This window comes from Callorhinus ursinus, unplaced genomic scaffold (assembly GCF_003265705.2).
Source record: "Callorhinus ursinus isolate GAN/ISIS: 27379988/994484 unplaced genomic scaffold, GSC_fseal_2.0 scaffold36, whole genome shotgun sequence".
Taxonomy (NCBI): domain Eukaryota; kingdom Metazoa; phylum Chordata; class Mammalia; order Carnivora; family Otariidae; genus Callorhinus; species Callorhinus ursinus.
In genome coordinates, this window is record NW_027397098.1 from 11,485,029 (window position 1) to 11,499,077 (window position 14,049).

General features: G+C 42.3%; 2 protein-coding genes across 3 annotated transcripts in view; one reads left to right on the forward strand and one right to left on the reverse strand.

Annotated features, from left to right (window-relative positions):
* NET1 (neuroepithelial cell transforming 1) overlaps positions 1 to 6,301 on the reverse strand; it is a 60,246-nt gene extending 53,945 nt beyond the window's left edge. The window contains exon 1 of the mRNA XM_025853530.2: positions 6,035 to 6,301. Coding sequence (XP_025709315.1) covers positions 6,035 to 6,162 — 128 coding nt within the window. The 5' untranslated portion in view covers positions 6,163 to 6,301. The remainder of the gene's footprint in view (positions 1 to 6,034) is intronic.
* Positions 1 to 14,049, forward strand: part of TUBAL3 (tubulin alpha like 3) — a 40,817-nt gene that overhangs the window by 11,742 nt on the left and 15,026 nt on the right. The window contains exon 1 of one of the 2 annotated variants that reach the window (XM_073879966.1): positions 5,056 to 5,583. The exons of the other annotated variant lie outside the window; for it this stretch is intronic. The gene's annotated coding sequence lies outside the window, so the exon portion shown is untranslated. Of the gene's footprint in view, positions 1 to 5,055; positions 5,584 to 14,049 lie in introns of those variants that run through there. 2 annotated transcript variants of the gene reach the window in all.

Consider the following 14,049-nt stretch of genomic DNA (forward strand, 5'->3'; position numbering starts at 1 on the left):
TGACAAGGTGCCAAGCCCATTTGATGGGGAAAGAACAGGTTTTTCAACAAATGGTGCTGGGACAACTGGATAGCCACAGGAAAAAGAAACAGTACCCGTATTTCACATCATACCTAAAAATTAGCTCACATGGATCAAAGATCTATATAAAAGAGCTTAAACTGGAAAACTTAGGGGTAAGCCTTTACAACCTTGAATTTGGCAAAGGATTCTTAGATGTGACACCAAAAGAAAAAGCAACAAATATAACAGATAAATTAGACTTCATCAAAATTAAAAACTTTTGTTCTTCAAGGGACAACATCAGTTAACTGAAAAGACAACCCACATAATAAGAGAAAATATTTGCAAATCATATATCTGATAAAGGATGTGAGTCTAGAATAAAGAACTCTTATAACTCAATAATGAAAAAAGGACAAATAACCCAATTTAAAAAATGGGCAAAGGATGGTCCACCAAAAATGGCCACATGATTCCATTCATATGAAATGTCCATAACAAGGGAAATACATAGAGACAGAAAGTAAATTAGAGCTAGGGATAAAGGGGGGGGAGTTAGGGAGGGGGATGATAACTGAAGGGCATAAGGTTTCTTTTCAAGATTAAAAGAAAATGTTCTAAAATTAACTGTGGTGATGGTTGCATATACCTGACTACATAGAAAAACACCGTACACTTTGAATGGGTAAAATTGTATGGAATGTGAACCCTGTTTTAAAAAAGCCAATCACACTTTGTCTGTTGTTTTTCAAATTTGTGTATAGTGAGTTTATCTACAGAAAGTTTTATATTTACATAGATTTATACACCAGTCTTTCTCCTTACAATTTCTGGATTTGATGTTAGCTTAGTTATTTCTTGCTCAACTATTAATTGATATTACCCTGTCATATTTAATGTATTTTTGTAGATGTCTTACATCCTTTCTGGAAAATGGAATATAGATCAGTTACTTCACTCCCTGGTTTGCCTCCAAGGTTCTTCTAACTTCATTTCTATCCTCATGCTGCCTGTGTTACCACCCTTTCCTCAGCGGACCTCATTTCCACCTCCAAACACAAAAAATGGAAGCCTCAAATTCCTTCTCACAACCCACCCCATTCCCCAAAACTTACCTAAAGGTATACCATCCATAGCTCTTAGCCAGGCTAAATTCTCTACACTTAATTTGAATTCCATCCTTTTCTGCCTTCTTGGCTGCTTGCTTAATCATCCCTTCTCTCCTGTCTCTTCAACTTCTCCCTCTACCTATCTCCCAAGCATATCAAGTTTATCCCATGTCTGCCCCACAAAATTGTGTTGCCTCCCTCCATTATTTCTTGCCTTCCTGTTGCAGTGAAACTTTTTCAAAGTACAACTGACACTCAATATTTCTTGTTTTCCCATCTCATTGCCAGCTCTCAGATTCAAACAGTCATCATTTTTCACCCAGGATACTTCAGACTGACTTCCCACCAAGTCACTGTATATATTTGGGATTTTAAATTTGGTATCCATAGTTGGACTGCAAAGGACCACAAATCTGAAATTTTACGTATATCAGCACTTTTTTGGGAATAGTTTTTATAAGACTTAAGGAGTGTTATGGCCCCAGTGTTACCTATTTTTTTTTAAGATTTTATTTATTTGAGAGAGAAAGAGAGAGAGCACAAGAGGGGGTAGAGTCAGAGGGAGAAGCAGACTTCCCGCCGAGCAGGGAGCCGGATCCCGGGACTCCAGGATCACAACCTGAGCCGAAGGCAGTAGCTTAACCGACTGAGCCACCCAGGCGCCCCTTACCTATTTTTTTCAACGAAGGCAGAATGACCTTTTATTTTTTTTTTAAAGATTTTATTTATTTATTTGACAGAGAGAGAGAGAGAGAGAGAGTTAGCGAGAGGAGGAACACAAGCGGGGGTGTGGGAGAGGGAGAAGCAGGCTGCCCGCCGAGCGGGGAGCCTGATGAGAGAGGCTCCATCCCGGGACCCTGGGATCACGACCTGAGCCGAAGGCAGACGCTTAAGGACTGAGCCACCCAGGGGCCACCAGAATGACCTTTTAAAATGCAAATAGGATCATGTCATTGGCTTGTCTTTCAGTATCTCCCCATCACCTTGAAGACAAAACCCAAACTGTCTGGGCGCCTGGCTGGCTCTGTTGGTTAAGCGACTGCCTTCGGCTCAGGTCATGATCCCGGGGTCCTGGGATGGAGCCCCGCATCGGGCTCCCTGCTCCTCGAGGAGCCTGCTTCTCCCTCTCCCTCTGCCTGCCACTCCCCCTGCTTGTGCTCTCTCTGTGTCAAATAAATAAATAAAAAAACCCTTAAAAAACAAAAAGCACCCAAACTCTCATGGCATACGAGGGCTCCTTCAAGATGTGGCTCTCACCTCTTTAGCATCATCTTTCATCCCTATTCCTAAGTCCTCCCCCACACAATTAGCATCTAGTCACAGCCAACCAGGTACGGTACCTGGAACTCATGCTCATTTGCCTCAGGGCCTTTTAGCATGCTTCTCCCCCATATGAAACCACCCATTTACACCTCTCTAAACTGGTCCTCCAAGACTCTGGGATTTCAATAGGAAATCCTTCTCTGTTCCTTTTATAAGTACTCCTTCTATTTGCATCTATGGCATCCTGTGTATATTTCTACAGTAATTTTTATCACAACTATAATTATTAATTTATCTTTCTTCCCTATAAAATTATAAATTCTTTTAGAGTAAGGATAGTATTTTCCATCTCCTATTTCTAGTGTCTTACATATTTCCTAATAAGTCATATCTCATTCTCTTCACAAACCCTGCAAACATTCTAAATTCAGTATTTTAACTAGTCTATGATGGCCAGATTTAATGGTCTTTTTACGTCTTATCTAACTTAAACTTTCTAGTCCTTCCTTATCAGTATAACATTTGATATAGTCTACCATACCCTCTTTCCTGAAATCCTCTCATTTGCCCTCCTAGATGCTGTTCTTATTTGATTCTTTTCTTACCTCACCAAATGCTCCCTCTGAGTATCCTCTTTACCCTGACCTTTAAATGTTGGGAGTGCCTCAGGAGTTAGTCTTCAAACTCTTCTTTATACTATCTAGATAACTTCCCAGTTCCATGATTTCAAGTCTATATGCTCACAACTCTCAAATTTATATCTGGTTACACAGGTGGGTTCGCTTTCTGAAATTTAACTGAGCTAAATATTTATGATTTGTGCACTCTTTCATTCAAGTTTTATAGTTCAATAAGAGGTTAAAAAAGAGAAAAAAAAGCAAAAAAGAGGGTAATGACTAGAATAATGTATAGAATTGTTGAATCACCATATTGTACACCTGAAACTAATAAAACACTCTATGCTGTACACTTCCATTGAGAAAAAAGAGAAAAGAAAAAGAAAAAAAACTGTGATGAACTCTTTAATAAGAGTCTCATAACCGACCCCAAAGCAAACTTTTTCCATAGTCTTCCTTCTGAGACGAGTAAAACCCATCCTTCTAGTGCTCAGGCCAAAAACCTCAGTGATCCTTCCACTTTTTCTCTTAACTCCAGTTAATCGATCTGCAAATTCTGTCAGCTCTATTTTCAAACACATCCCAAATATGAATATTTTCCACATCTCCCACTCTGATATGATGTCTCAACTGCAATACCCTCCCTAATTGGTCTGTGCTTATAACAGTCACAGTGGTCCTTGTAAATACAGATCACATAATTTCCTCTTGCTTCCCAACTAATTTAAATTTAAAGTCATTTCAGTGGTCTCCCAGGAACTGCATCATCTGCCCCAGCCATCTCTCTGACCTCTTCCTCTGCACTTCTTCCCTTTGTTTCACTCCACTGGGCTTGGCTTCTTTGCAGTTCCTTGAACACACCAAATGAGATTCTATTTTAAGACCTTTGCACTTGCTGCCCCTCTCTCCAAATATTCACATGGCTTAGTTCCTTAATTTCTTCAGATCTCAAATGTCATCATCAGAGAGGCTTTTCCTTCTGCTCTTTTAAAATAAAACACTGGGCGCCTGGGTGGCTCAGTCGTTAAGCGTCTGCCTTCGGCTTGGGTCATGATCCCAGGGTCCTGGGATCGAGCCCCGCATCGAGCTCCCCGCTCAGCGGGAAGCCTGCTTCTCCCTCTCCCACTCCCCCTGCTGGTGTTCCCTCTCTCGCTGTGTCTCTCTCTGTCAAATAATAAAATCTTAAAAACAAAACAGCAACACTACCCCTTCCTTATGACTATCCATGCCTTAATTCTCTTCACCGCATGACCACCTGATATTATATATATTTGATTATTATCCTTCTCCCCCATCAGAATTTAAGATTCATGAGAACAGGGACTTCATGTGTTTTATTCACCAGAATTCCCAGTATCTACAACAATGTCTGGAAGGTGCTCTACAGTATTACGGAATGAACGCAGAATGAATTTAACACTGCCTCTGTTTGATATTTCTGAAATTCCATTTTCCTTAGCCAGTCTTTCCATCTCTCAGTCTGAGTTGACTTTTTTCTCTCTGCTCTTTCACTACCTCTTAAATAGAGGCTGGAATCAGTACAAAGATTTTACAAAGGTATATTAAGACAAGGAGTACCCTAAACTTCAAAATAACAAAAATCAGTTTCTAATGGAAAAAAACAAAAACAAAAACAACCCTAGATTTCTGCAGAGTAACTTAACAACGGGTTTATAAATGCCTTCCTGGTAAGTAAGGTGTCCTGGTAAGTGAGGGATCAGCACATCCAGCTACAACTGGAATATAAGTATGTAGGGGGCTGTAGTTTGCCCAAAGCAATACGTGAAATGGACCGTAGGGACTTCTGAAATGATGAGCAGATGTGGAATTCTTTTTTTTTTTTTTTTAAATATTTTATTTATTTATTTGACATAGAGAGAGAGAGGGACAGAGTGAGCACAAGCAGGGGGAATGGCAGGCAGAGGGAGAAGCAGGCTCCCCACAGAGAAGGGGGAGTCCGATGCGGGACTCGATCCCGGGACTCCGGGATCATGACCTGAGCCGAAGGCAGTGGCTTAACCAACTGAGCCACCCAGGCGCCCCGCAGATGTGGAATTCTTACAGGCAAAAACCAACAAATGACAGTTAACTTATGTCGAGGGCTCCCTGCGCAGGTACTCTGGACACCCGGCACATGTCGCCATTTCCAGGAAGGGGGTACTATTACCGTCTCCCTGGTGCAGATGAGAACATAGCCTTAGACACGACAGGTCCGACACGCAGTCACGACCCTACCAGCTCCAACGCTGTGAGCGAAAGCCAAGTGCTCAGTACTTCTTTCCGGCGCTCCTCTTCCAGACACGGCCTTCCGAGACCCTCCAGGGCCCACCTTTCCAGACTCACGAGACACAATGGGAAACGTGCGAACCGCGAAAAAGTCAGCGGCCATCCTCTGCCATCTCTTCAGCCGCGAGGCTGGAACCGGGAGCTGGGCTCGGTTCCCCAACGTGGCCGCTCCTCGGAGACAAGAATTCTGGCGTCCCGCAAGACATTTCACGTGAACGCTCGCTTCCAGGCGAAAAGTTTCGGGGCCCGCGACAAGCCGGCCGGCTCCAGGGACGAAGGCGCTTCCCGGAGCCCGCAGCCTACAGGTCAGTCTCCCGGTTCGCGTTTAGGACCCGCCCCCGCGGCAGCCCCGGCCCCGCAGCGGGGGACGGTCCCACCCCCCACCTCCGCCCGCCTGCGCCGCCCCCCACCCCTGCCGCCCGGGGGAGGCGGGGGCAGGAGGGGCGGCAGCAGCCCGCGCCCCGCCTGAGAAGGGCCCGGAGGAGGAGGGTCAGCAGCCCGCGCCCTCGGCCACCGCCAGGAGGAGGAGAGGACGAGCAGCGCGCGCCCGCGCCTGAGGAACAGGAGGAGGAGGAGGAGGAAGGGGTGAGTAAAGAGCGCGCACCCCTGCCCGAGGAAGGTCTGGAGGAGGAGGAGGAGGAGGAGGGAGGGGAGCAGCTCGCACCTCCCCGCGCCCCTCCGCTCTCTCCCCCCTTCCCCGTGCGGCCTCGGACCGGACGCCCGGGACCCCAGGTCGCTGCCGCCTCCCGCGCTTACCGGCCGTCCGGCTCAGGCCTGGGGGTGTCGGCCGAAGGTCCCCCGGCGCCGCCCGCGTTGAGCCCGGAGGCCCGGCGGCTTCGCCTCCGCGGCCGGGGCTGCTTCTGGGCCGCCAGCTCGGGCTCCATGGCGCGAAGGGGGGGTGGGGGTGGGGCGGTGGCCGGGTGCCCGGGAGACCCGCTGGGACGGGCACCGCGCCCGACCACTTCTGCCCGGAGAGCAGTTCCTGTCAGGAGGGCGCCGCCACCGCCGCCGCCATCTTCCGGGGTTTGAAAATGGCGGCCGTGCGGCGGCCAGCCAATCGGAAGACAGCAGGCGGTTGCTAGGAAACGTGAAGTCCCGCCCCTTTGGCGCGGAAGTAGAGGCTGGAAAGGCAGGATGGTGGAGGATGACAGCCCTGCACGTTAGTGGACGGCCTTGGATTTAGTTCAGACTGCACTTCTAAATCCCCAAGGCCTGATTCCTACTTCACCGTTCATTAGGACTTTCGCCACAAGCCAGGGCGAATTGGAAACATGAGGTCTTTCTTAGTATCGGTGGAGAAGAGGGATTGAAAGTGATGACCTAAACTAAGATTTGGTGGTTGGCCACCATACACGCTAAATTATTCCTGTCGGTAAATCCCCAGTTACCACAGGTAATGGAAATGCGTTCTCGGGCCGTCTCTAGGAAACCACTAAAATCTGATCGTGAGTCGTCCTCGGGAGACAGAGCCCCTCGGTGGCAAAACGGAGTGAAGGTGCCTTCATCCTCTAAGTCTATGAAAGCGGCAAAAAGTACAACATCAAGTAAAGGGCCTTCTCAAGCAAAAAAGACGATCGCTCAATAGCACATTCTTTGATTTTTAATATTGTTTTTTATGTGTCAAAGGCTTAACAAGTAGCTTCTCCTTTGACGCTACAATTCCATTTCTGGAAATCTAGCCTAAGGAATAAAATTGTATATACCCCGAGGGGTGGCAGAATGTGCTCTAGGCACTTGAAAAACACCAGGCGCAAAAAGGGCATTCTGATCTCCCCTTTTCTTCTCGAAAGCTGGGGATAAAACTTCCGTGTTGAAAGCTGCCCTCCCTGTAACCATGAAGAAAGAAACATTCTTCTCAACAGAGATTGGGGGGTCAGGAGGAAGCCCAAGGAGAGAGAATTCTGTAGAAGCAGCACTTGTTAAAGTAACTTTTACCTTCCTTTGGTCTCCTCATATATTTCAGCTACTTTTTCCCCAATTGCCTCTTTTCATCTGACCTAGGCTAAAAGCACGAAGGTTTTGCCAATTCTTTGGGTCTTCATTTTCCTATCGGGGCTCCCGTGTACATGTGAAAATGTATTTGCTTTTCCCCTGTTAATCTATATTCTGTCATTTTAACTCTCATCCCCACCCGGACACCCTGAGAGGGTAGAAGTGACATTTTGTTTTCCCTACAACATCAAGGTATTAATGGCACTGATGTTATAATATCAGAAGTAAAGACAGTCTAAATAAACAATGGTAGGGAAATGGTTAATTATAGTTGATCCACTGGAAAGAATATTTTCAGCCAATAAAAATGAACTATGACGTGTATATTAGGATAAGTACTGTAATTTTGAAATAAAAACATGGAACATAGAGGTATATTCAGTATATTCTGAGTTATGAATTGTAAGAGATTTAACAGGAAGAAGATGCAGTCAATATTAAAATATCTCTAAGTAGTCAGACTATGAGTATTGAATTTTTTTTTACTTTCTTGTATTTCATAATACAAGAAAGTATTGCTTTGCAGCAGTTAGAGTAAAACAGTACAGAAATGCTGTCTAAGGAGCTGTTTTTGCTTTTTATTTTTTTTAAAAGAGCCTGGGTGGCTCAGTTGGTTAAGCAGCTGCCTTCGGCTCGGGTCATGATCCTGGAGTCCCAGGATCGAGTCCCGCATCGGGCTCCCCGCTCAGCAGGGAGTCTGCTTCTCCCTCTGACCCTCCCCCCTCTCATGCTCTCTCTATCTCATTCTCTCTCTCAGATAAATAAAAAAAAATCTAAAAAAAAATAATAAAATAAAAGATTAAAAAAAAAGAAAAGAAGTAAATCTCTATACCCAACGGGGGCTTGAACTCATGACCCTGAGATCAAGAGTCACATGCTCCTCCCACTGAGCCAGCCAGGCACCCCTAAGGAGCTGGTTTCCACCCAAACACAGCCTTACAAATATTATCTTGGCGGGGGTGGGGGTTCTCTCTCAAAGATTATTTCAACAACTAGTAGACTGATACAAATTAGTACACAAATCAATAATTCTAAAACCCATTCTCTTACATTCTGTAAATAGATCAAACTCTGTTTTTGTAAAACTACTCCCCAAGTGATGTATATCATGCTTGTTTTAACAACCAGTAAGGTCATACAGTATGTGCTGTATGTAAGTGGGGTCATAGAGGGAAAATGCTGGGAATGCAGTTTTTTTTTTATTCGGCCACTTCCGACGGTCTGCCTGACCCCTCTGCACGACGAATACTTCAGTTCTATCCCCAAGCCCTCAGACGCATGTTTTGCAGAAAAATCAGAATGAGAAGAATGTTTTAAAGATACCAAAGCTGTGCTTTCTTAAACTGCCAATGGGGATGTTACTCTGATGGTAAACATATTTGATGAAGAAAACATCCAACCATCTATCTGACCAGCAGAAGAGTATTTATAGGCACAACAGGGCAGACTATTTGAAATCAGGTTTATTGTTTCTTGAAATCTATCATGTGTGTTTGTGTGTAGGGGAAGGGAAAGTTGTTCATTTTTTTTTTTTTTGCCTCTATCTATCATCTATTTATGATCTTGGTTTGCTTTTAGATATTTCAAGGAGAAAAACAGTAAAATTGGAAACTGGAATGTCAGCTGGGGGCTTTAAAAAGAATGGAACTTGGGAAGAAAAATGTGTGGCCAGGAGAAGCACAATTAATTGGAAGTAGTTTGAGGCAAATTGCTTTTATGCTTAGACCATCTTGGGAGGAGGCCATTGAAGTTTCAAAGTACCGAATTATGTTAGTCGTGGGGGAGGAGGGAGGAGAGGGAGAAAGGTAGGGATGTGGGCACGGTGGGGGTGGGAATGGCAGTGGAAAGTGATTCTGGCTGTGGCTGCCAGGGCTGCCAGCGGAGAATTAGCAAAGATAACCTCCGAAATGTCAGAATATCAGTCAGAATTATTTCTCAGAGCTGCAGAATTTTTGTTGAACAGGAATTTCTTGCTTAGAAGGTTTCTTTTTTCTCAGTCACTTAGCCAGTGAGTTAACTGGCCTATATTAAAAAAATACTTAAGAGAGGAACTTTGTAAAGATAGGGAATCCTAACCACACACACCACACTTTTATACTCGCAAGTTTTTTTCACTCTCTTTCAAGACCTAAGGACCACCACCCCATGTGTCAGTGAGGGTTCTACCAGAGAAATAGAGCTAGTAATAAATAAATTTTTATTTATGTCTATATTTATATAAAAATGGAGAATTATAGAAAGGAGAGATTTATTTATATTTTTATATGTATATGAGGTAATGAAGTAGTATATTGCATATTTACATGGAGATGTAGTTCATGGAATGGTTTATGTCATTGTGGGCACTCTAAAATCTGATGTCAGTAGGACAGACTGGAAGCCTGGCAACTCTTGGGTAGGAGCTGAAGGCTCTGCTGCTGCTTTGCTCCTAAGGCCTTTCAACTGATTAGATGAGGCCCACCCACATAATCAAGGGTAATGTTTACTTAAAGTCAACTGATTGTCAGTGTTAACTGTATCTACAAAATGCCTTCTCAGCAACACCTAGATTAACATTTGGTTGAATAACTGAACACCACGGGCTAGCCAAGTTGATACATGAAACTAACCATCACAACAGAAGACTTCTCCAGACTTGAAATTCCAATTATTATTAGTTTAGGGAACTTTATTCCTTTAGGATTTAGTCTTTCAAGGAAGAAAGGAATTACTAAAATAATAATAATAATAATACTAAGATGCATTTCTTAAGTTATATTGCAGAAGAGATTTTTCTAATTTTGTTCTAATTCCTTTGCAAATCTACATTAATCATAGCTCTAAGTGAGGTTGAGAATTAAAAAAAAAAATAATGAAACATACTGAATGTGTCAGTGGACCAGAAATGAGATACTCAAATCATCTGATTTCCTCTTATCTTGTTTCAAACTAAAAATAATCAGGGGCCAATGGGAGAAATTTGACACAGCAACAAAATAAACATGATTATGATTTTATAAAACAGAACTGGCTTACTCTTTGTCTTTATTGTATGGAACCACCAGAACCCTAAAAGTTCAGGGGATTATTGGCAGATAGAGACAGATAGGATTGACTTTATGAAGATCAAATTCTGTGGCAAGTAGAACTCATAAATTCAGGAGAAAACTGCTGGAGAACACACGATTAAAGGAGCTCCCCATGCAGAATCAATAGATACAAGATGTTTAAATGATTTGTTGGAGCCATTAAATTGGAAGGTACATTTGGAGCTGGTGAGTCAATTCGCCTCTTCCCCCTCCTCTGCTTATGAAGTATACTTGCCCATAGGCTAAAGCAGTGAGTGGGGACCCAGAGCTGGAAACATGGAGCAGTGCCTCAGGAAGCTGAATATTCCAGGGAAGATGGGGAACACTAAAGCAGAAGACAGATAGAAGCCACTCTGGCTGTACATTCCAACCCTCCTCCTTTATCACTAGAAACGGGCTGTAGAAAATAGCACATACAGGCTGGCAAACAGAGGTCTAAGACAAACTGGATAAAAGACAAAACCACAACTGTTAAAAGATTTAAGGAAAACCTTCACAATGAAAGACATCAAAAATCCTAAAGGAGGAAGAATTAGAACACAAGGAAAGAGTAAATAATGCAAACAGAAGAACTTTAAAGGGAGACGTGAGATGCCAGTTCAGCCATGAAAAAAAAAATACACTAAAACTCTGGTCATTTAAAATAAAAATTAACGGGGCACCTGGGCGGCCCGGTCAGTTGAGCGTCTGCTTTCGGCTCAGGTCATGATCTCAGGGTCCTGGGATCAAGCCCCGCATCGGGCTCCCAGCTTGGCAGGGGGTCTGCTTCTCCCTTTCCCTCTCTGCCCCTCCACCTGCTTGTGCTCACTCTCTGTCAAACAAATAAATAAAATCTTTAAAAACCATAGAATAGAATAAAATAAAAATAAACCAAAAGACACATCAGTAGCAGAACCAACACAGATGAAAAGCAAATTAACTAGCCAAAAGTTCTAGCTGAGGCATTTTCCAAGAATACAATGCAAAGAGCAAGAAAAAGGGAAGTATGAAAGAAGAATATAGAGTCAAAAGGGCAGAACTAAAAGTCTCAAGTTCTACCTAACAAGAGTTCCAGGACAGAGAACAGGCAGTATGGAGAGAAGGAAATAATCAAATAAAAAGCCCAGGCCCAAGAAAATAAGACCTGAATACTAGAAGTGACCTCCAAGTACGGAACGAGGTGATTTAAAAAAGATTACACGTAGCCACATCATGGAAATTTTCATGTTAGAAGAAATAAAGAGAAAAATCATAAAAGTTTTCAGAGAAAAATAAGCTATCTACAAGTAACAAAGAATCAGAGCAGTATAGTATTTTTCATCAGAAAGGAGGAATAATGGTCAATATCTTCAAAGGTTTGAGGACATATGGTTTGGAACCTAAAATCCCATATTCAAACAAATTGTTATTATTTAAGGGTGAAGAAAAAGTGAGCACATTTTTGGATCTGCAAGAACCTATCAAATGTATCATCTGCATAATTGAAAGAATTACTTGCATGTATAATCCAGCAACGTGATTAACAAATCCAATGAGAAAGAATAAGTGGGTTACAGGAAGCAGTAGTGTATAAAGAAGCCAGTATGATTTATATTTATGCCTAAATAATTTTTAATGGCTAGTGCAAAAAATTTATTTTAATGACACTTTGTCACCAAAATTCCAGATATTATCAATTTTGGAAGCAATGGAAGTGACGATGGCATTAAAAGGGGAGCCTGGCTGGTTCAGTTAGTGGAGTATATACTACTCTTGATCTCAGGGTTGTAAGTTTAAGCCCCACATTGGGCGTAGAGATTACTTAAAAATAAAATCTTAAAAAAATTTTTTAAAAAGTGGGGAAGATTGAAAATATGTGTGTGCGTGCATGCACGCACATGCGTGGACGTGTTTTGGCGGGTAATATATTTCTAAAAGACTAAAATATATAAGATTAACATAATATATAAATTGGCAAATATAATCAAATTTGCATGTTAAAAATTGGAGAGTAACAGAAGTACTGGAAAATGGGCTACAACTTACAAACCACTAGAAAAAAAATTGTGGTGTGCAAAGAAAACTCAGTCAATCAAATTGGAGGAAAGTAAGAAAAGAAAAAAAGCCTAGTCAGTGGAAAACATAAAATAAGGCAAGAATATACTCAGGCATATTGGTAATCACAAGCAATGCGAACACACTACATTTTCCCACCGAAAGACTCTTCACCATCCTTACAAAAGACACATCCACAACAAGTTTAAAAATAAACAATTGGAGTTCCAGCTCCAGTAATATAACGGGATAAGTTAGTTGGACCCCTTTGACCACTAAGTGAAACTAAAAATACCGACTGACACACGAACATATCGAAAGCATTGATGAGTGAGATAGTAAAGTATTACATGGCCAATTGGTGAGGAAATATGAGAGAGATACGTGGGGGCCAGAAGCGCCCTCTTGTGTTAAAGGAGCTTGCCAAACAGGGAAGCATCAGTTTTCATGGACCCGGTGAGCACAAGGGAGACGACTCAATGCCCAGGGCCCAACCCAAGACAGTTTCATAGGAGATCCTTCTCCATAAAGTTCAACTCCCAAAACACTTTTAGAATAAGGGCAAGTCCACTCCCTACCCAAGAGATGACAAGGTTTTTCCCTGGCGTTGAGCAGAGCAGGACATAGGGAGGGATTGCCTCTCAGAAGTTAGAACTACAAGCTGACCCTAGACGAAAAGGTAGCCTAAAATCACTTCACTTGGATAGTCTGAAAAATAAACCTTCAGTGAATCAATTTAAACAGATAACGCCCCCTACATACCTTGCAGAAGTAAATGCAAATTGTCTCTGGAGAAACGTGTTCATCCCAGACCTCAAAGACTCCCTTCAAATAAGTTTTCAAAGAAAACCAGAAGCTCACAGTCAAAAACAAGTACATAAGGAAAAAAAAAAAGCCAGTGTTGGTACGAATCAGAAAAAATAACGGACAGAGGAAACAGATCTGCAGAGTTGTTTGTTTTGTGAAATAATCATTTAGATTAGGAAATATCTACAGTTACTGTGTCTAAACAAATAGAAGACAAGATGGACGATATCTTCGGGAAATAGTCAATTACCAAAAAAAAAAAAAAAGCTGGATGTAGCAGATTTCAAAAAAAAAAACTTGTAAAAAGAAAAAAATATAGTCATTACAATTGGCAACTCAGTGTGTGACTTTAAAAAAAGATTAGATAAAGCCAAAAAAAAAAAAAAAGACAATGGATGAAGGGGAAGATAGCTGGAGAAATTAAGCAGGATGTGGCACAGAGATTGCGAATATGAGATGTTCAGAGATGTATAAGCTACAGTAAAAATGTCTAACAAAAAGAAGAGGAAAGAGAAAATGGAAGGAAATCAATATTCAAAAAGATAATGGCTGAGAACTCTCTAAAAATTAAGAAAGACACGAATCTACAGATCATTAGTCCCAACAAATCCAAAGGCAGACAAATAAAGAAATCCACGTAAAGACACATTATGGTAAAACTAAAGAAACCAAAGACAAAGATAAATCCTAAAGCAGCCAGAGAGACCTTTTAAAAGGAGCAACTTTTAAACCGACGGCTTCTCGTAGGCAGGAGCTGGGCCAGAGGCCAGTGGACTCAGGGAGAAATGCTGCATAGAATTTCATACCCGGTGAGATACCTCTCAGGAAGGTGGGTGAAATAAAGGCATTTCAAACACAAAGCAATAATAATAATAATAATAATAATAATAA